The sequence below is a fragment of the Chelonoidis abingdonii genome, chromosome 25, assembly GCF_003597395.2.
Source record: "Chelonoidis abingdonii isolate Lonesome George chromosome 25, CheloAbing_2.0, whole genome shotgun sequence".
NCBI lineage: Eukaryota > Metazoa > Chordata > Testudines > Testudinidae > Chelonoidis > Chelonoidis abingdonii.
In genome coordinates, this window is record NC_133793.1 from 4,993,418 (window position 1) to 5,015,344 (window position 21,927).

The 21,927-nt window shown below is 43.3% G+C and overlaps 1 protein-coding gene across 2 annotated transcripts in view; it reads left to right on the top strand.

Annotated features, from left to right (window-relative positions):
* CSMD2 (CUB and Sushi multiple domains 2) overlaps positions 1 to 21,927 on the top strand; it is a 562,181-nt gene that overhangs the window by 252,722 nt on the left and 287,532 nt on the right. For both annotated transcript variants that reach the window (XM_032802693.2, XM_032802696.2), the window contains exons 6-7: positions 11,374 to 11,486; positions 19,180 to 19,257. In XM_032802693.2, the coding sequence (XP_032658584.1) occupies positions 11,374 to 11,486; positions 19,180 to 19,257 (191 nt within the window). The remainder of the gene's footprint in view (positions 1 to 11,373; positions 11,487 to 19,179; positions 19,258 to 21,927) is intronic.

Sequence of the window (21,927 nt, forward strand, 5' to 3'; positions counted from 1 at the left end):
CACTTGCAGCCAGTCCTAAATAGTGCATGAGCTGGTTGAGGGGCAGCCCCTGGTATGCGGGTCACTAACAGTGTCGTACGTCCCTGAGGCTAGCATCTCTGCACATCCAGGCAAGCCTTGGGGAGCATCCTTTGCAACTTCAAGGAGACGACTAAACCTTCACTTATGTGAGAGCATCCTACCCATCTTATTGCTGAAACCATTTCCTTCCAGGTTTTGGCAGCTTGTCAGACTGGACCTGAATGTCCATAAATAGTCAATGAACAGCAGCTGGTAAAATGATTTCGTCAGTTATTAATGGCCTGACCCAAAGCCCATAGAAGTCAATGGAAAGACTCCCAGGGACTTCAGTTGAATTTGGATCAGGCCCTCTGCAGGACCCTGAGAATGTGTTGACCCCGGGCTTTGAGCATTCCAGTTGTGGATATGACAGTTAGAAGTAGGGTGAAGGTTAATGACCCTTTGGACCTGAGCATTTTCCAGTGAATTGCTACCCCAGCAAATGCTCAGAAAGATCTAGGTAAGTTAGTCGTTGTGGATTTGAAAGCAGTAGTGGCTAAAATTGAGTGTTCAAGGTCCAGTTCCCAAAGAAACCACCATCATAAAAACCCAGGGGGAGACTCCCAGCAGAGAGGCCCCCCAAGGACTCATGGAGGCTGAATTGTCTTCCTACTCCTTGGGGTTGGTCTTTGAAGTTCAAGGTTGACCACTGTGTAACTACATGCCCTGCTGTAATGCATGCTCTGCCTAATCTATGGTTAAAGAGAGAGCTTCTGATTCCTGGGTTATCACTCCAGCACCACCCAGCAAAGCACTTAAGCTTGTGCTTAAAATTAAGCATAGAACTAGGTCCTGTGGAAATCACAATTAAATTCACTCTCTCTCACACACATGCATGCACACGTGTGTGGACACACATGCACACACAACATTTATTATTTAAAACAATAACTAATAAAAACGTAGTGGCTCTTTGCTGTCACCATACTAGCTGTGTGAGTACTGAGAAAAAGCACTCTCTGTAGCATTGGTAATAAGGTGGAAAGAGGTTACAGGAATGTGTAATAGAACTGTAGCAAATTTCTTTGGGGGATATGCACAAGGCATTAGCAGCTTTCAACTGCATTAGCCATTTTACCTGGGGTTAAATTAGTGTTTGTTTTCTCCTGAATAGAATAAATATAATCATATTAGTTACCTTTCTTTTTCTATGGCTTGAACCTAATGTTATTGAAGTAATAGAAATACCATGGCAAGCACTTTTTATATATATAATTTGATCTATCCATCCTACTAGGCTAAGCCTTCTTTTGTAACCATTCTTATTGCTGTTTATTGTGTCTATGCATTGTGCGGGCTTCCCATTCTTTTCTGTTGTAAAGGCCATGTCATGTTGACATGTGTTGTCTTGTATCAAGTCACTGTAAGAACATTTGCATTAAGACTAGCTCAGCTAATTGGTGAAGGGGATGTGAAATGTTCATTTTTAGTTCTCAGGTCACAGTCCAGTGCAGCTCAATTGTGAGTGAAAGCCATTTCCATCGGATGTCTGTCCAATAGTCATAGGTTATTGTACATGTGACCACATCACAAAACCATCCCCCCATAATGGACAATATTTGGCTCCTGGGTTGGGTGTGTGACCAGGAAGTCCATGAACTGCTCACTGAACATCACTTCTCATTCCTGAGGATATGTCTACAATTCAGTAATTTATGATTGCAGTATTTTCAGATATACCTATGCTAGCTTTGATCCAGGTAGCTCAAACAGCAATAGCAGTGAAGTCACAGCAATACAGGCCTGCTCGGTACCCTGGCCCCACTCTCGAGTGGCTAGCCCATGCTGCCATGGCTTCACTGCTATTGTTATTCCAGCTAGCTGGAGCAAAGTAGATATGGACAGGGCAGGCAGGGCTGGCTTTAGGCCGATTCCCCAGAATCAGGCCCCGTGCCTTAGGCGCCTTTTTAATTTTAAAATTTTTTTTTTACCCAGCAGGGGTCCGGGTCTTTGGCGGCACTTCAGCGGCGGGGGGTCTGGAGTGAGTGAAGGACCCCTTGTCACCGAAGTGCCACCAAAGACCTGGGCCCCGCAGTTCCTAAAGCCAGCCCTGAGGGCAGGCTATTGAGTGGCTAGGGATCTGAGTCTCAGCAGACATAGGTTCTGTTCTCAGCTCCCTGTGTGGCCATCAGTAATTCACTCCAACTTCCTTGTGTAAATGGGTTTAATGATACTTCCCCTCCTTTGTAAAGGGCTCTGAGACCTAGGAATGAAAAGAGCTATATAAACACCAAGTTTTGCTACATACTAAAAAAAAAATTGCCAAAGGCCAGGGCCTGGAATATCTGTTTTTAATATCTGAGGGTACTGGGCACAACTCTTATTTTGAAGTCACCAGTACAAATCTTTTTGCAAGATGATGAGCAAGGTCATAGGAGGCTCTGTATCTGGCTAATAGCTAGAATAGCCCTGGACACCTATTAAAACAAATTCTTCTCCGGGAGTAAGAGTCTTTCTTTTTTCTCCTGTATGGGCCTGGGTGGGGATCCACCTCTGCTGGGTCCATTTCAGAAGTAATATTGCAGCAGGATTTTTTCCTCCTAGTTATACATATAACTTCCCCACCTGTTGGTACCCGGACAGGCATTAAGAATATTACCAGCAGATGCCTTGTTTTCACCTTCATCACTGGTATGCATTTCTCCTGCACCAGAATGCAATAATGCTCTTTTGAGGTCTGTGCCACTGGATATGTAGAGTGTTTGTGTATTAACAGAGATTTTAGAGTTATCCAAAACTGTTGAACTTCAAAGTTTAGGGTCAGGATAAGTTTTGAGTAAAGTTTCTTGGTTGATTTATAACTGGGCTATAGCACCACTATACTCAAGGCTGAGGTTCGCTTAATGTTTAACAGCTGATTTCTGTAAGTGCTCTAAATCTATATACAATCCCAAATCTTTCATCCGTCACAGCAGAAAATCTTTGTGTAGAGAATAGATGTATTTTTCAAGTTCTTGTCTGTGAATGGAGTTAAGAGTTGCATTTATGGAAGCAAAATCCTCCTTGAGAATGAAGTAATAGACGTAAACTGGGCCATTTGCTTTAACACGTATGTATGGGGAGGGAGGGGCTGTGTACACAAAGGGTGTTAAATTAAACAAGAAATCTTTAGCATCCAGACTTCTCCTTGTTACTGTGAAGCCATTTAATAATTTCAAAAATGCCAGTGGGCATGTAAATAAATTAATTAGATTCATTTTAATGAAACAGTTTGGTATGAGGAGTCCAATAATGAGTAGGCTGTGGGGGAGTGAACTAATTTTGAAACATTTTGTAAGTCAGGAAAATAAATTGCAGAGAAAATAGGTAAGGCCAGATCCTTAGCTAGGGTAACTGGTGTATCTCCTTTACACCGATGTATACCAGCTAAGACTCTGGTTTATAATTTTATTTTCAATGAGCAGGGGAGATCAAATCTGTGTCACTTTAAAAATAAAAAATGAACAGCAATGTAATTCTCTTGCAAAAAGTATTGATTGTTTTTAGCCAGCAAATTTATCTGGGAGCAGACCATAATTAAAGTTGACAGCCATGGCTGATTTTTTTGCTGCTGTGTGGAAGTAGTATCATCTTTCAAGGGAATACAACCAGAAAAGGAGTATAAACCTAATGATAAAAAGAACTTGGTGTCACTTCCAGCATCAGCTTTTGTAAGAGATACCAGCAGATGCACTCAAAGGCTGCAAACTGTCTAGGAAGGACTCAGCACTCAAGTGTTGGAAAGTAGAGGCTGGATCTTCAGATGGTGAAGCTCCATTTATGTAAACAGGGAGATGATGAGAGATTGAAGTCAGCAGAGTTATGACCAATTTACAGCAATGGAGGGTCTGGCCCTAGAGGTGGGTCTAGGATGCAAAATTCAGAGGAGAAATTGAAATCAATGGGAGATCTGCCATTGACTTCAGCGGGACCAGGATTTCACCTGAGATCTGTAAGGCTGGAATTGGAAAACAGCTGCCTGCCTCTGCCTCAGAGAATGCCCTAGAGCAAGTCACATATGGACTGTTTTCTCTAAAGATGTTGAGCTCCTGTTAGCTTCATTTGGATTTGTGGGTGCTTAGCATCTCTGAAGATCAGGCCAGTAACCTCTTGGTGCTTCTGTTTCCCTGTCTATAAAAGGAGAACGTAATTTAATTCCTTCCTTTCACAGGGCGGTGGGATGAGGGAGCCAGAAGACACTATTCATATGTGTAAAATGCTTTGTGGTCCTTGGATAGATGGTGCTATTGAAAGGCATTGCTGTTAGTCTTATTGGTATATTTTTTTCCTTAGTGCTGCAACGGGCAGGAGTTCCGTGCTCAATGGCAGTTCAAGTGTTAATATCCAGGGACTGTCAAAGACTTAAGCTCATTCTGAGCACCCAGCATTACATCACGCTCCATAGGAGAACTCCAGGTTAATTCATTTCTCTTTCAGAATTATGGAGTTGTACTGAGGGATGCTTGTTTTGTCCTCCCCCACTTCCTGGCTTTTAATCTCGAACAACTTGACCTAATTATCTGTTATCTCTGTGGAAGTCCATCCTGATGAAATTGCTCCAATATCAAGGTGAATGAGGTGTTAGAGACTCTCACTGCATGCTTAACCATAAGAGGGTGAATATCCTAAAGTACAGTGTTCAAAATTAATGCCAGTTCACCTCTCAAGATGATTTGAGTAGAAATTTGGCTGAAAAGGTAAAAGTACAGATGAAGTGAATAATAATAAATAATGCATTAAGATAGGAAGAAGCATCTGAAATATGGCCTTCTGCCTACAGAAAGGATAGATTAATGTGCAGGTAGAGATACTGTATCCAACCTAATGCTATCCTTCCTTGCACTGGGACTGTCATGTTTCATAAATTAAGCATGGTCCATCTGGGACAAAATTTCCCTGGGAGACTGGAAGCTGGCAGGCAATCTGACCAGCCCAGCACACAGCACTGATGTGCTCACCTCTGATTTGCTCCGTGACTCTGGGCATGAGTTATGGGTTAAACAGAAAACCTGCAACACCAAAGCAAAGCAGTTCCCTTGCTCTCCAGGGCACACCCTACTGTTAAACCCCTTGCTGGGTTACATGACAGGCAGGTACCTGTAACCCTTTATTGGCTGCTTCACAGAGGCCTTTAAGGAAGACCATCTGGTGCTTCAGAAAGTAGTATTGAATATTTAAAGAGCAGGTGCTCTTCTTTCTGAGTCAGTGATGAACCCACTGTGGAGCAAGGGAGTGCTGCGCTGTAGGGATCTTGCAGAAAAGACAAGTCCTCCTGACTGTTCATAGTAGTTTGAGATCTGATGGTACTCCTCACAAGAGGAAGAGGTGTTAGTTAAATCCCAGCTGCAGTAAGTACAGTCGGACAGCCTCTGTTTGTCTGCAATTTCAACTGTCTGCAGGGCCCAGGATAGCGAAAAGACTAACTAAAACTCTGAGATGAAGACCACAGTCAATAGCTTTGCTCCTCTGGCACAGTGGAACTCTACAAGAAGGCTAATACTCACCTGTGCAGGATGCAGGGCTTTCTAGGGTGTGGCCTAAGACTGGAATGAACTCACCCAGGGGCCACACCGATCTCACCACCTTCTGCTCAAAGTGGAAGCACATTTCTTTGACCTTGCCTTCTCTAACAAACTGTGTGTGTGTGTACATGCATGCGCCTCACTACACAGACGTTGTCCCCTGGTGGAAGGATAAGAGAACAATTAGAGAACAAACAGATTTTAATCGTGTTGCTTAATGCACTACTAGAAGGCATCTCAAATGCTACGATGAGAACCTCTATAGAATAGAATAAACATTTTTCACTGCCTGTTAAATGCAGCAGCTTTCTCTTGTGCTAGTCAAACATCTGCCACAGTCCACACCAGGTACACAAGGGGCTAAAAGGCATTGCTCTCCTAGGCTGTGAGGCAAGGAGTGGAAATCCACACTGAAGAATACTGGATTGGAAGTTCACATGCCAGCCACCACTGGGAAATTGACTGTGGAGTGGAACCACAGGAACATCGTGTAACATTAACAGACCCTGGTAGTTGGCAGGGGGGATCAAACCTGGGGTCACTGGATCTAAATGCATGAGCCTCAGCTACATGAGCTAAAAGCCATACAGCCCTTAGCTATGGCTGTAGAGCAGACTCATTAATCTCCAAGTGGTTTCAGTGCCACTAGAGGGGACAGAGCATCACACCCAGGAGGTGAGTTACAATGGCATGGTGACTTTGCAAACCAGATCGCGCAAGCCCTTTGTCAATGTTCATGTTCCAAGGGTACAAGAGAAATTTTGAGTTTAACATACAAGAGTAACACAAGAATTTCTTTAGGAGCTCTCTCACTCTGGACATGCCCGTTTAAATGAAGGATTCAGAACCCCCAAGGGACCCTAAGTGAGAGCAGTGGCTATAAACGGAAGTGCATTAAAGGCCTCATCCTGAAGATACAAACCTGTTAGAAAAGGAGCGGCTTTGTTAAGAGGTTCATTATGGCCCTTGCGTGAGGGAAAGCTTTGCACAATTCCTATCGAATTTGCAATTAACCAAATGAAATGGGGTTTCTTGTGTTTAATTTACTCAGCACAAAGGCTTGCAGCTCAGATGATCTCGTCTTTGATTGCCAGCTTCTAATTACGTGTGTTGCAGCCCTGCTTGAATGGGAGGCATTAATTCTAGGTGTGCCTGTGTAAAATGCAGGGGTCTGGGACTGCAAGGGCTCATGCTTATAGGAACTTGGGGAGAGACAGCTGGTCTGCCTCAGAGGAAGGTGCAAGAAACACCAGAGGAGCCAGTTATATAATAACCTATCTGCAGGGAACATTTCTTTATAGTCCCCATTAGTTCTTAAGAGATACAGGTTCAATTCCCAGCTCTGTCACAGACATATTTTGTGACCGTGAGCAAGTCATTTCAGCTCCCAGTGCCTCAGTTCCCAGTCTGTAAAACAGGGACAAAGATCTGCCTATGTCCTCTCCTTTATCTGTCTTCCCTATTTGGAGCCTGAGTTGCTAAAGGGTTTCAACTTGGGTTAATTCTTCCTATACAGAACATCACATAAGCTTAGGCCACGTCTAGACTACGCGCCGTATCGGCGCGTTAAAATCGATTGCTCGGGGATCGATATATCGCATCTAATCTAGATGGGATATATCGATCCCTGAGCGCTCTTATATAGATTCCGGAACTCCACCAACCCCAACGGAGTTCCGGAATCGACATGGCGAGCCGCGGACATCGATCCCGCACAGTGAGGACGGGTGACTAAATCGATTTTAGATATTTGACTTCAGCTACGTTATTCACGTAGCTGAAATTGCATATCTAAAATCGATTTTACCCCATAGTGTAGACCAGCCCATAGGCTTGAAGTTGAGCATGTGCTTAAGTCCCTTTGATTTACAACAAAACACTTGCTTACGTGCTGTCCTAAATAGGGTTGCTTTCTTGAATTGGAGTCTTTGGGGCAGGGTCTCTCTTACCATCTGTTTGCACAGCTCCTACACAATGTGTTCATGATCTCATCAGAGGCCTTTGGGAGCTACCATAATGCAAATTAATAATAATGCCAGTAATTTGGGAGTGCTTGTGCATAAATTGCCATTTATCTGGAAATACTCTCCTTCTCGTATTCTACTGCTTCTGTGTCACATTTTGACATTTTATTGATTTAGAGGAAAAAATGGAAACTAAGTAAAATGGGAATGGGGTATTATAAATGGATAATGGTGCCTGAGAACCAGAGATTAATCAATGTGGTATGCATACAGTAGTACTGATCATGCTGAGGAAGGAATGACTGAGTGAACGGTATAACTATGTAATGACTAAATCCAATGTAAAATACAAGAATGGAAGAAAAAAACAAGTAAAATAGTTTAGAGCAGGGGACCACACTTTCTTGAGTTTGCTTGAAAGGCAAATGTTTGGGGGTGTTAACCTTTCTGTAGTGTGTAAGAAAGGATGCCGATGAGCTGTATTTACTTGGAGAATTCCATTCCAGTTAAGGGAAATTGCTTTAATGCTGTGGTTATTAACAATGCTAGAAGGTTTCTGGGATGAAATCTGTGAAAGTCTTTGCCCCTCTTCTGACTTTAACAGATTTTTCACAGGCAGTTTTGTAAGCCGCTGAGTAGTTCCTGGAAAACACTGGAGTCCTAATTCTCTTCTTGCTCACATCAGTGTAAATCTGGAATAAACACGTTCAAGTTAAGAGTCTTATGCTGGTTGTGACTCCATTAACTTCAAAGGAGTAGTTGCCTGTTATTTATAGTAACATTACAGTAGCAGTTAAGTGCTCCAGCTGAGATCAGCAGCAGCTTCTACTAAGTGTTCTACATACATGTAATCTGAGGCACATCCTGTCCCTCTAAATAGACAAGACATTAAACAGTAAAGGAAGTATGATTATCTTCACTTTGCAGATGGGAAACTGAGACATGAAGATTAAGTGATTTGCTGAAGGTCATATAAGGAGTGGAACAGAACCCAGTGTCGAAGGCTAGTGCTGTTAACCACAAGAGCAACCAGGACGTGACTCCTAATTCACCCCATTAGGAGTGAGAATAGAATCAGATCCTGAGTGTCCTTTACTTTGGTTGACATAGTGGGAGTTGAGAGTGCTCAACAACTGACAGGATGTGCTCAGCACTGGGCTGGCTCTGGTACATGCTAACAGGTTGTTTTCCAGGAGCAGCATCTAATATTGCATTCTAAATAGTGGTTTGCATTTTCTGGGTCTCCTGTCTTAGGCGCTTTTGTTTAGGTATGACATAAATTGCTATGTCTGAAAATACGGCCCTCACAGCACTAGAGTGAAGTATTGTCTTAGGAAATCAGTGATGATCAAGCTGACTTGGGGTTGGTTTTTTCCCCCTCCCACCCGGAATCATTGAACATGAGGGCAAAAAAATAACAGGTGTGAAAACCCACTGCTGCTCAAACCAAAACCATCACGTGGCTTTGCTCTCCCCCCTCCATTTCACCTTGCTTCCCGAAAAAGTATTCAGTCTTTTATTGAGGTAGCATCTAGAGGCCCCGGCGAGGATGCTAGGCCATCTAGGAATTCCTTCTCCAAAGTGGAGTGTGGAGTGTTTCACTGAACTGTGCAGAAGGAAGCCAGTTCTGTTTCTGGTAGATGGAATTTGGGAGCAAAGATGCTGCTAGACTTGCACAGGGCAGAGTTTAAGGCTGTGGAACATATTCTGCAGCGTACAGTGTTGTGCTAGATGGAGACTTGAGGGGTTGTACTACGATTAGCCTTAGATTTTCATTCCTTAACTTTTCAGGGTTGTGTTTGGTGTATAACCCATAGAGCATCCTTATATGACACACGACGCAGCTCTATTGTCTATTAATAAAGGGGAAAGCGAATTCTAGAGGCTTAACCGCACGGAGCTATCCAGACAATAAATTATGACTTTTCTCCTTTCTGTGTTCCCAAAGACACATTTCTACTATATGATGCACAATGAATTTCCAACCCCTGCCATTAGCCCAATAAATGATTGCATTTCTAATAGCTCAGTGAGTCATTGGAATAAATGAAAGTCTATTTTGGATACTTGCTACTGTGCCTTTCTGGATCATATGTGAAAAAGAAGACTGCTAGCAACTTTGAAGCCTTTTTAACCATTCCCAAGTTTTTGCTGCCAGCATCATCAGGAGAAATGAATCACCTGATTAAGTATTCAGCTTCCTGAATATGGTGACATGTTAGCTGGAAATTCTAAGGTTTTTGGATGACTAGCTGGCTACCTATTTTAAAAAAACCCAACATTACTCACTCATGGATGTACAGCGTTCATTCTCAATTAAGCCCTCTTTTTAATACAGGGAGCATTCAGCCCAGGGTGCGAATGAGAAAATGAGATAGCAGTCCAATGGCTGTGGATAGCCACAGATGTGGGTTCAATTCTTGTTCTGTCACAAACATCTTATGTCATCCTGAGCAAGTCACTTAGCTTCTCTGTGCCTCGGTTCCTCATCTGTAAAATGGGGACAGTATCACTGACTGACAGTTCAGGGTTTTGTAAGGATAAATTCACTAAAGATTGGGAGGTGTTCAGATCCTACAGTGGCTATATAAGCACATTAAATAGATAGACATGCACTTCTGGGTGTCCTTAAATTCTAGCTCTAGATGTAGACACTTTTTGAGGAAGGCGTCTCTTCACTGTGTATGGGAATGGTGCCCTGCACTAGGAACCCTTAATTCCTGATTGGTGCTCCTGCAGTACAAATCCTGGGGGATGCTAATGACCAACAATAGCTTTGATCGGGCATAATGCTGCCAGAGGCCATCCCGCTGTGATTCAACATTTTAAATTAAAAGTCTAATTCAGTTTAGAAAATAAAAATTAAGTTGATGGGGGGCAGATGGAGGAGGAAGTTTTGAGAAGTGGCAGATCGTTGCACTGGTGTCTCAGAGAATACAAAGGATTTAAGCAGGTGCTTAACCCGTTGAAGCCAGGGTTTGGTGCTCAGATTCAGATGAGTCCTCTCTACAGCCATAGTTAAGGGCTGTATGGCTTTTAGCCATGCAGTAGAGGCTTGTGCATTTAGATCCAGTGGCCCCACCAGGTTCGATCCCACCCGCCAACTACCAGGGTCTGTTGATGTTACACTACGTTCCTGTGGTTCCAACTCTGCAGTCAATTTCCCAGTGGTGACTGGCATGTGAACTTCCAATCCCTCTCCAAACGTGCTCAATTCCTGGTCACCTGCACTCCTTGTCCTAAAAATAGGAGAGGCCGACATAGTCAGTTATGAATATAACCCTTCTAATTGAGAGAGAAAAAAAATCCCTAGGACTTTTCACAGGAAAAGCAGATGGGTTTTTTTAAATTTTATTTTTTACAGTGGGATCAAAAAGCAACCCTGAATGGTTTAATGACCTTCCTCTTTTGTTTCACACTATATTATCCTGCGTTCAGTGGAAGTTGAAAGGCCCAGAAAGGAGATCAAGTGATAACTCACCGGTGGGTGGCTCTAGATCAGGATTCAAGACGGATCCCGGCATTTCTTCTGGCTCATTCATCAACTAAGAATGCCTCTTGGAAGCGTTCCAGCTTACTCTTCTGCTGTGGCTCCTGGGCTGTTCCTTTGAAATGGGGATGCTTTTCCTTTGACTTCCCCTTCTGGAATGCATTCTGAACTGTTTGGGGTGCTGCCCCTGCACAAGTCCTTGAGGTGGAAGACTATGCAGGAAAATACTCTCTATCTATTTTTGTTCCATTTTCTTCAGAGTGGCAACCACCTGCATGGGTGACCTCTGAAGTTAAGTTCACAGAAGACCATTTCCAGCCACATGCATTTGACTATCACTGTTTGATTTTTCTTACAGGTTTACTGGAATGAATCTGCCCGCCCCAGTAATCAGCAGTAAAAACTGGCTGCGACTTCACTTTACATCGGACGGCAACCACAGGCAGAAGGGGTTCAGTGCCCAGTATCAAGGTAACTGCTTATTGACCATTTTGAATCATTAACCAATGGTTTTTAGCATCCTTCCTTTCAGCTCTAGGGAGAGATGCTTTAGCTTCAAAAACTACACTCAGCTGGCTAACTCAGGTACTTCCTTCCTCTTCCACGTTTTTCAGCATAGAGCAGTGGTCCCCAATGTGGTATCTGTGGGCACCATGGCGCCCACCAAGGCATCTGTGTGCGCCCACGTGGACAAGTATCCACCAAAATGCTGCCGAAAAACAGCAGCATCCAGAGGCATCGCCGCTGAAATGCAGCTGATTTTCGGCGGCATTTCGGCGGTGATGCCTTTGGATGACACTGCTTGTCGGCGGTGACGCCTATTGACATTACCTCTTTTCAGCGGCATTTCGGCAGATGCTCACCCGCCAGCCACGGTCCTCGGTGGCTCATCGTCCGGTGCCCACCAGACGAAAAAGGTTGGGAACCACTGGCATAGAGGGCCACCCAGGCAGCTTGCTAGGAGCATTGGGGCTGCATCTCCCTGGAAAATAAATGTGCATATGTATAAAAAAAAATAGAAACACACATTTGTTTGCTCTGTTTGCACTTGCCTCTGGCCTGGGCACATTCTCTTTTTGTCAATAGAAAACAGCAAGTTAATCGGTTGTGTTTCCTCACCTTTGAAGATGTAGGGAGAGTGTGTCTGCAGGATGCATTTGGGTACCTAATTTACCTCGATAAGTGTCCATCTAAGTGAGTCTTTCTGTAATGATCCTATCGATTTGCTTTCTGCTTGACTTGGGGCGAATGTCCGCTACCGTGTTACATCGGCACAGCTGCATCAGTGCAGCTGGGTCACTGTCGCCTGTCTGGTGAAGTTGCACTATGCCAACGGGAGAGCGCTCTCCCATCGATATAATTACTCCACCTCAATAAGAGGTGGAAGCTATGTCAGCAGCAGGCACTCTCCCTCTGGTGTGGACAGAACTTAGGTCGATTTAACTTGCATCGCTCAGGGGTGTGTCTTTTTCATACCCTAGAGTGATGTAAGTTACATCGACTCAAGTGTAGAGTAGACCAGCCCTCAGTCAGAATGTCAGAGCCCAGATTTATTTTGACTGATCCTGATTTAGATCTCACACTGGTTAAATCAAAAGTACCTGCACTGAAGACGGTGGAGTTGCAAACTGGTACGATAGAGATGAGAATTAAAACCTTTGTGTTGAAGGCCTGATTTAAATTGTGCTGCTGGTAAGTCTCTCTGCCTGCTACAGAGCTACTAAGCTTCATTGGAGGGTGTGATGGACAACTCACTCATCCAGCCAAAGCAACGTGAGTTTTGTGGACATGATGTCCAGCTCTCTTTGGCTAGTGCACTGAGTGTATGGGACTATGTCTAGCAGCATGTGGAGGCTGTGGGGAGCTTTACAAATGTGTAGGGGATGTCAAATGTGTGTCATGTCCCCTTCTAGTGGCTGATCCACGTAGAGGATATCAGCCTGCTACCTCTGCCGATTCAGTTCATGTGGCAGAGGTTGATGCTAAAGGTCCTGGGTTCAAATTCTGATAATGAGCAAGGGTTGGGGACTGTTACAGGAGGCCAACATGGACTGCAGTTTAGAAATGGAATGTAAAGAACACTGTCCACTTGTGCTTTGGAAGGAGATGGTGTTTTGTCTTCTTTACAAAGAGATGCCAGATGAGTTCAGCTTTTTTGTTTTGTTTAAATCATAGCACAGAGCAGGGATCTGTATGAAAAATAGTCCTCAGGGGCGCAGTGTTCAGCCCTGTTCAGAGGAACAGCTCAAGGCCCCTATGCCACTTGTGTCCCACTTGGGCTTTATTTTGAAGGCGTACGTGGGTTTTAAGTGACATGCAGGGTTTCTGTAGAGGGCTAAATTTCATCGGGGGTTTCTTAGGGTGTTACTAAGTGGGAATAGGTTGGGTCCAGTGGTTAGGGGTGTAGCCTGGGATTTCAGCTCCAACTCCAAGTCCCCTCTTTGTCACGGACTTCCTGTGTGACCTTTGGCAAATCACTTAGTCTCTCTGTGCCTCAATTCCCTGATCAGTAAAATGGGGATAAGAGCACTGCCCTGCCTCAGAGAGGTGTAGTGAGGGTAAATTAAAGATTGGGATGTGCTCCAATACTACGGTAAGGGGTCCAGATAAGTACCCAAGATAAACAGAGTAAAACTGAGCACTATAGCAGCAGCCTAACAGGATCACCTAAGGAGTTGCAGTGAAAGGGCAGAATTAATAGGTAAGAACATGCTATTATTACTTTGCACAGCAGGGTGCTCTATGGTTATTACTATGCAGGAATATGAACAATAAAAAAAAATCAATGAGAGGCGGTTCCCACTCTTAAACATCTCCGAGGCATAGGCATGCAGTAAGCAGAAAGCTTGCTGAGATGTATCCAAACGGCACCCTCCCAAATCTTCCGAGGTTTTCCCATTGCTGCTAAGCAAGTGACATGCCATGCTCTCGATGATGCAGGGCTTGCCTGACGTAAGGAGCAAAGAGGTGGTTATACAACTCTACCATTTGTCTCTAAGGCAATGATCATCTCCAACAGACCACCTGTGACCTTGGCTTAAACCAAGGGGAGCTGCTTGTGATGGGATCCCCAGGGTTCAACGTGGATCTGTGGGACTGCTGTGCCCCCTTAACTCTCCAGCCTGGGCTGTCTCTCACCTAATAGATGTTATGGGCAGCTCATTGTTCTTAATACACAGGCTGGCTTTCCCTCTCAGCCTGGGACCAATCTCGCCAGTTCCAAATCTTTGTCTTCCACACGACCTTCCAGAGGTTGAGACAGGGGAGGAGAGAGGCCAAGTGGTGATGTCATCGACCCTCACTTATACTTTCTTTCCAGGTGCTAGAAAGATCCTTGCTGTGACATGGGTGTTAGGCATCCCCCACTGGGAGTCTCTGGGAGAGTGGATTCTTCTTGATGGGCCATCAACACCTGTCTGGCTAGGGATAGTTGCTCCTCTGTTGCCACTGGCTGTGAGGGTCCCCACTTACCATATATTTCAGTAACAATCCTATAGCAATACTTCATAATGTCACACACAATGATGGTATGTGCAATTCAACAGGATGTTCATGTTCAACAGATCAAGACATTTGAAATGACACCTCACAAGGCATGCATTGTACAGAACATATCATAATCATCTCACAGTGTGAATAGGAGAGTGCTGCTTTGAGGTACCGAGTATCACATTGCTCACTTCGCCCGCTGGGGACATACTCCCGTTAGGCCTCAATTCAGGAAATCATCTATATTTAGGAAATCACTTGCTTAACTATAAACATGTGCTTAATTCCTCTTGAAGCGAACTGGATTTGTATACATGCTTAAAGTATTTAAGGATTTTTTTGAATAGGAGTGGATTTAAGCATGTGCCTTCTAGTATCAGGGCCTTTGTTACAACTTCAGACTGACGTTTTCAAAGTACTGAATGGACATGAATGAGTCAAACCCCACAATCCCTCTTTGTTACTATCTCCTTTTGTACAGAAGGGAAACTGAGGCATAGAGTGGTAAAGATCCGTGCTTAAGGCCGCAGAGGGGCAATAGATCCCAAATGCCCTGATTCCCAGTCCCATGATACAGATACATGAAAAGTCCTTGTCTTCGTATAGCTCCAGAAATCACTCTAGTGGCCTTAATTTGGGTCTTGTTTTATAAATCATTTTTCAGTCCCCTCCCACTCCCCGCTGCATAGTCACAGTTTTAAATCAAAAAGCTCTGGCGTAGCTTTTTGTTTCTAACATAGAGTGTTGCACACCATTGATGGCTCTTGATCTGGCATTTTCCTTCCGCAGTCATGATTGCTGCTTTTTATTAAAACACCTGTCTGGATCATGCCTTTTTTTCTTAAATAGAAAAGTAACGATTAATGTTATAATTTCCTCTGATTAGATAAATGTCAGGGGGTTGTAATCTAGTGAGCTCCTCGGAAAACGTTTTGTTGGATATAATGAGCTCTGCATTTGTGTGTCAAGTGCTTAAAAGATTAGCTTAAAAAAACCTTCACAAAATGGCAATGAGGCAGGACCTCAGTTGAGGTGGTGGAGCGCATCCCATCTGCTGCACGTGTCATGCTCTAAAAGTGCATTTGTGCCACAAATTCAGCGCAGGAGCAATTAGTATTAATGGGGCTTGGTGAGTGGGCATTTTTATCCTCTGTGTGGAACCTGGAGATTTTGCTATGGGTGCTTCAGTGAATTGAGAAATCAATGTGTAGAATATGTGACCAAAATTACAGCCAGGTAAATGTGCTCTGGGAACCCAGAGCACACATCAGGATTGCTTGGGTTCGGTTTTTGCTACAAACTCTGCACTAGCTGTGATGACACCTTTAGATTCCTTTGGAAGGTTTGTGTTGCAGGTGGGGCTGCTCCATAGCACTCCCTGCAGGGACCCATGTGGTACTGCAGGCACTCCCCGCTTTAGGCCACAAGTTCTGGCTACCTGCCACAAGCTTAGCATCAGTCTCTACGCAGTTAAATAAACATAACAAACTCAAAATTTTTGTCCCTTTGCACTTTTTTAAATAAACAAAAACTCAAAGGTTAAGTGCTTAGTTTGCAGCACTTGAAGACAAGGCCTGAGCTGGCCCTAGGGTTTTGGGCTAGCCATGAGGTGCTGTTTCTCTAGCCAAAGCTCACCCAATACTCTCCCTGAGAAAAAAGAGGCAAGCCCTTCTAACTGGCCTGCTGGCACCCAGTTGGTCAGTGTCTCCTCCTGGCCCTTCTCGGCCTCTGGAGGATTAAGTTGTTGGTAGCCTGGCCTGAGCAGGTGAGTGTCAGGACCCCAGTATTTCCAGCAGTTTGTGATCTAATTCTCTCTCTAGTCAGATAATCTCTCTTGAGATAATCTTTCAACGTGTCTATAGGTTGGTTCTACACATTTTTTGAACCAGTATAATTATTTTTTGTTTAGAAACTGAAATAGTTAAGATGAAGTGTTACATTCTCCTAGTCTAGATGCAGCTGTACCAGAATAAAGGTGCTTATATCACTACACAGCTATCCAATCTGTCATAACTAGCTTCAGTTTCTAAACCAATGTAGTTATAGTGGCACAAAACTGTGTGCAGAAAAGCCCCTCGACATGGAAAGAGAGAGTTTGTCTAGCTATGTAGCCAGGGAGGGAGAGTTATATTTGATTCCCTTAAAATAGTTCTGAATGTGGGGTAGAAGCTAGTTTAGAGTTTGTAGTTAGAGCTGGGTGAGAAACAGTATTCCAGTCCACAGTGAGATGAAACCAAAACTTTTCCATATTTCTTTATTTGGCAGGAATCCCCACCTCCAGCTAGCCAAGAGCCCAGTGATGATGGCACCTGGGATGCACAAGACATGGGCAAACCAGGTTCAAGTCTGTTCTCTAGAACAGCAAATTGGACCCAGATCTCCCTTATCCTAACAGTGCCCTAACCACTGGGCTATTGGCTATTCTGGGGTAGGTCTCTCTCTCTCACTGCTTTGGAGCAGTAATTCTCTCGATCTGAGAAACCTTCCCATTGTAAGTGACCCTTTTGTGGGAAACGTTTGGGTTTTGATGAATTGATATTTTTCGATTGAAAAACCATTTTGTCAAAAAAAAATTCCAAGTAGCTCTATTTGTAACTCTCTCGATAAAATCTATTTCTATGTGGCTAGCTAACTCAGCTAGGTTTTTGTTCCAAGCTCATCATCTGAGCTCCATACAAATAATAAAAGAAACATAGGATCTCAGATGCTCTCTGCCCTGCAGGAACTCTGTTCTTCCTTGTAGTTTTGCATTAATAGCACATGGGATTCACAGGCCCAACGTCTGATGGCAGTTTTACCTGAACTTCACCTTGGAGTTATTGAGTTCATTGCAGCATGAACCCCACACATGGTCAGAACTGAAGAAATCATTGATTTGTGAACCTCTTGTGAAGGGAATTTGAGGATTTTCACACACAACTACTCAAGGTTTCCAGTTTTCATATTTCTCATTCTTTCCTTTTTGACACTGATTGCAATCAAATGAGGTTGATCTGTATTTATTTGGGAGGGGGGAGGAGGTTCCTGTCACTTTTATTTCCCCTCCCACCATCCTCCTTCCCCTTTTTCTTCTGTTTCTTTCCCAAGTTTCTCCAATGCTGTAAAATTTACAAAGTGGTCAAAGAACAAACGAAACATGAACTTTGACACTGTGATTTTTCCAAAGTTGAGGAAATTTTGGAAAGTTACTGATTCGCTGAGCTAGAAATAGCTCCTTGGCTTCCCAAAACAGCATGGGCTTTTGCAGCCAAAGTTAGCATTTTGGTGTGCAGCAGATTTGCTGTCAACTAATGATTCAGGAGGCACCGGATTGCCTGTAGTCAGGGGTCATTATGCTATATGACCCTAGAGGACTATTGCCAGTTAAGGCATTCTGAGACAGGCGTATTCCTTAGCATTTCTGCAACTGGTTTATGTTTAAACAAGACTTGTGTGTCTCAGGTTTTCCTCTCCAATCAGCATACAACTCATTAATTTGCCCTACCCAAAAGATGAAAGCCATTAATGCTTGTAGGAAAGACAAGAGTTGTGTAAGCCAGCATATGTATATATTCACGACTATGGACCTGATCTCAGCTTGACATTTTGACTGCTTTATTTAAAGATAAGGGGAAAACCCCTCAAAATGCTAGAGCCACATGATAAATTGAAAAGGTGCCAAAAACATGTAGATCAGAGAATGTGTTACTTGGGGTAAGCTTCAAGAAAAGGTCTTTGACATCTCCCTGCCCAAAGTTCTTGCACACAAATGCTATTAACAGATTTTGTTTTAACACACATGCACACAAAAGTTGATTAAAATCCCCACCAGCTTTAGTGGTAATTTTTCTTGACAATGTTGTCTTAGAAATGTGCTGATGTAGAGATGAAAGCATGAAACAATAAAGTACACAGAGGGAACCACTTGAAATGAAATATAAACTGGCTGAACAGATGAAAATAAAACTACACTGGAAAGAATCATGTAAAATGACTATGGGCCCTTTGTTTTCAGAGGCAAGATTACTCTTTTCCCATAGTACAAACAAAACCCCACTAAAGTCTGCTCTCCTAGCCCCCAAACATGGCACTGCTGCTAGTGAAAAAGCCACCGTGTGAGCGACAATAGTTACACTGACCTGAGCACCGGTGGAGACAGTGCTATTTCCACAGAAGAACTTCTCCCACCGACATAGTTGGGGGTGGATTAATTAAGTTGACAGGAGACTTCTCTCCTTTGGTCTTAGAGCAGCTCTACTAGAGAGCTTACAATGGACCTGCTTTGTTCCTTTGGATTCCCCTGCACCCATTTATTGGCACATGGAATATTCACTGTTTGGTTATTCATACTGTGTCTGTTGGTCATCTAAGTCACAAGTTATTGATTTTGCTTCCAGATTGGCCAGTTAAACAGGGAAATAATAAATAGGCCGCCGAAAACTTTTTGCTATGAAAGTTGATATAAATAATCATGCTCAGATTATTGTGAATTCTGAGACCTGGGGACATTTTATTATTTTGTTTGGTTTTACCCAGGATCAGGGCCTCATTGTGCAAGGTGCTGTACAAACACTGTGTTTAGCGGGGATGCCTAAAAATTTTGCTGCTTCGAAGTCTCTGAATCAAATCAATAATCCTTAAAATCTAGCTAAACCTCGTGTTTTTGTTTGTTTTGTTTTGATTAAAATCTTTCCAGTCAAGAAGCAAATTGAACTGAAATCCAGAGGAGTGAAGCTGATGCCCAGCAAGGACAATAATCAGAAGACATCAGTGTGTAAGTTTCGCTGCTCCTAGATACGCACTCTTTACAAGATCTCCCTGAACATTTCACATGACAATAATCTCTAAAATTTTGTCACTCTTAAAAGGTTTAATGTGTATCCCTCCTCCTTCCCCCTGGCATTACCATATCGCCTCCTTCCAGTGCTCTGTTCACAACCATATACTAACTTCTTAAACTGGGACTGCAGGGGAGCTGGCGCATGTGTGTATATGTGTATATATACTGGATACATATATCTGTTGTTAAACACCGGGTAAGGTTTCTTACTTTTGTGTTTTCTTTTAGTCTTATGAGTATCCAAATGCAAATGAATTTGAAAACTAATAACATTTATCTAGTGTAAAAGTAAGAGGAATCAGAGCTGCAATGAGGAAACTATAGACAGAAAATTTAGTGAAGAAGTAACAATAACTGCGGCAGTTATAGCATCTTTGCTCTCTTTGCATGTTATTTGACTTAATTATACATCCCTGCAGAAAAACCATACCACTTTGCTATGAAAGGGCTAGTCACTGAAATGCAAACTTCAACTGCATCCCAAATCTCTGTCAGTTTCTTATGTAAAATGCGTTTAGCAGGTGAAATCTATTAGAGAGGTGCCGAGGATGTCATTTTGTCCGCAGGCTGTTTTCTTCCTCTAGCAAGTGAACCCATTTGGACTTTCTAACTTTATAAATCAGAAGTGACATTCAGAACTTCTTTAGGCTTATGTGTTTAGACAGATGACTGTGTTCTTAAAGGGCCTCCTTCTCTACCTTTTGTGAGATTAAGTAGGAAAGGTTTGAATCACAGTTGAGCTGAATTTTGGATAAATTTGGATCTTGACAAAGTTTAGCCCTTTTGGACTGAAATAATCGTATGTGAGAAAAAATAGTTGCTCATCCATTGCATAATACATGATGCCCATCCAAGATGTACCATTTTGAGATATTCTATCTGTAATTCCAGCAGGGAAAATTCAGTTAAGAGAAATGGACACCATGAAAAAAATATAAAATGTCACTGAGCGTCTATCTGAAATGAAGTTCTGCTCCTTGGCTCAGTTCTAGTTGTAGTTCTAGTTCTAGTTCTAACACAGGTGTGTTGATGCCCTCTGGTTACTCTGGGAGGATGAGAAATTGGCTAGCTGGGCATGGTTAGAGAAAACAAGTGGGATTTTATTGGGATGGCAAATCCACATGCCCAAGATACTTCTGGCCCTATGAAAGATTCTAGCCAAGAGGAGTTTGCCTGATGCAAGAAGCTACATTTCAGTCTATGCACTGATGGCTAACGTCCATTGAAAGGTACCATTCACTTTGGTGTTGATTTGGACACTGGAACTCTGAGAGAGGTGGGTATTGAGGCGGGGTGTGGGGATGGGGATACATTTTGTTTTGGACCCCTCAAAGTCAGGGGGGGTCTTTATCTAAAGAAAAAGCCTTGGCCTGGATTGGAATCATAATTTGCTCACGTAGAGGTGTTCCAGACAAAGAATTTGTTTTCTTAAAGGAAGGATGCAGGGCTTCCCCCATTTAACATGGTCAGGAGCATTAGGTTTCTTCCACTCCCTAACTCCACCAGTGTCATTGATCATTACAGTGATTCAAAAAATCTAGAGTAGCAAAATAACAATGTATCCAGGCATGGGCTAAGAACTGAATGTTGTGGTTGGCTGCTCAGTGATTGAGTGATGGTTGGTTCTGACTCTGGTTTCCATAATACAAGGCTACTCCCGCCATTGGCCCTCAAGGTGGCCATCTCAGCAGAAGTGCTGAGAAATAAGTGGGAAATAGAGAGTTATGCAGGCTCGGCTCAGACTGTCCCCATCCGGTGGATATGTGACTCGTCACCAGGGCTGTCAGTCCAGCACCTTACATGGTGCCAATTTTGCACAGCTACCCCCTGAAGCTGTGGGAGGCAGATGAGCTTTCAAGCAGTTGATCTAAAAATACATGTGTGAGAAACTATGACCCAAATTCCTTTCTGTTACTAGCTTGGAGCCTGCCACAGGCATTGGGTATTCAGCCCATTCGGGGTAAATCACTCTCAACTGTGCCTTGTTCATAGCCTCAGATTTCCTTGGTCTAGTACAGCCTGCTGCTACCACGCATTCAGTTAGCAAATTCTCAACGTCCCAAATGCTGACTCAAGAGGCTGTGGCACCAGGAAATGTTATTTACCTTCAGGAAATGGATTCCAACCCGTTACAATTTCCTTACATGTCAGTTTTGCTTGCGTACCTAACCATGTCTCTCCCACCTTCCCCTCATATATATAATTAACTTAAAGACTGTAGTACAGTTGAGAGGGATTATTAAAGAACCACCAAGCTTGTTTCCGCTGCCACTACCATTTCTCATGGCTTCCTTCTCAGGTGTTTCTAATAATGTGTCTGTATAAAGGCTAATGCTAAACCCTTTCCTACAGGTAATATTTTCTGCTGTATGTTGCACCTCTTCAAAAATTCCACTTTACAGAAGCCTCTGCCAAGGTATAAGGCAGACTATGGCTATGTCCTTAATATCCTGCAGGTCTTTCAGAGAACCGTAGCCATGGATGGCTGCCAGTTTCCAACCGGCTAGATTAAAGTCTCCAAGTTTCACATGACCTATTGGAGGCAAAATGTATTTCACATCTTTAAACATGTCTCTTATGTGCCTAGAAATAAAAATGAGAAAT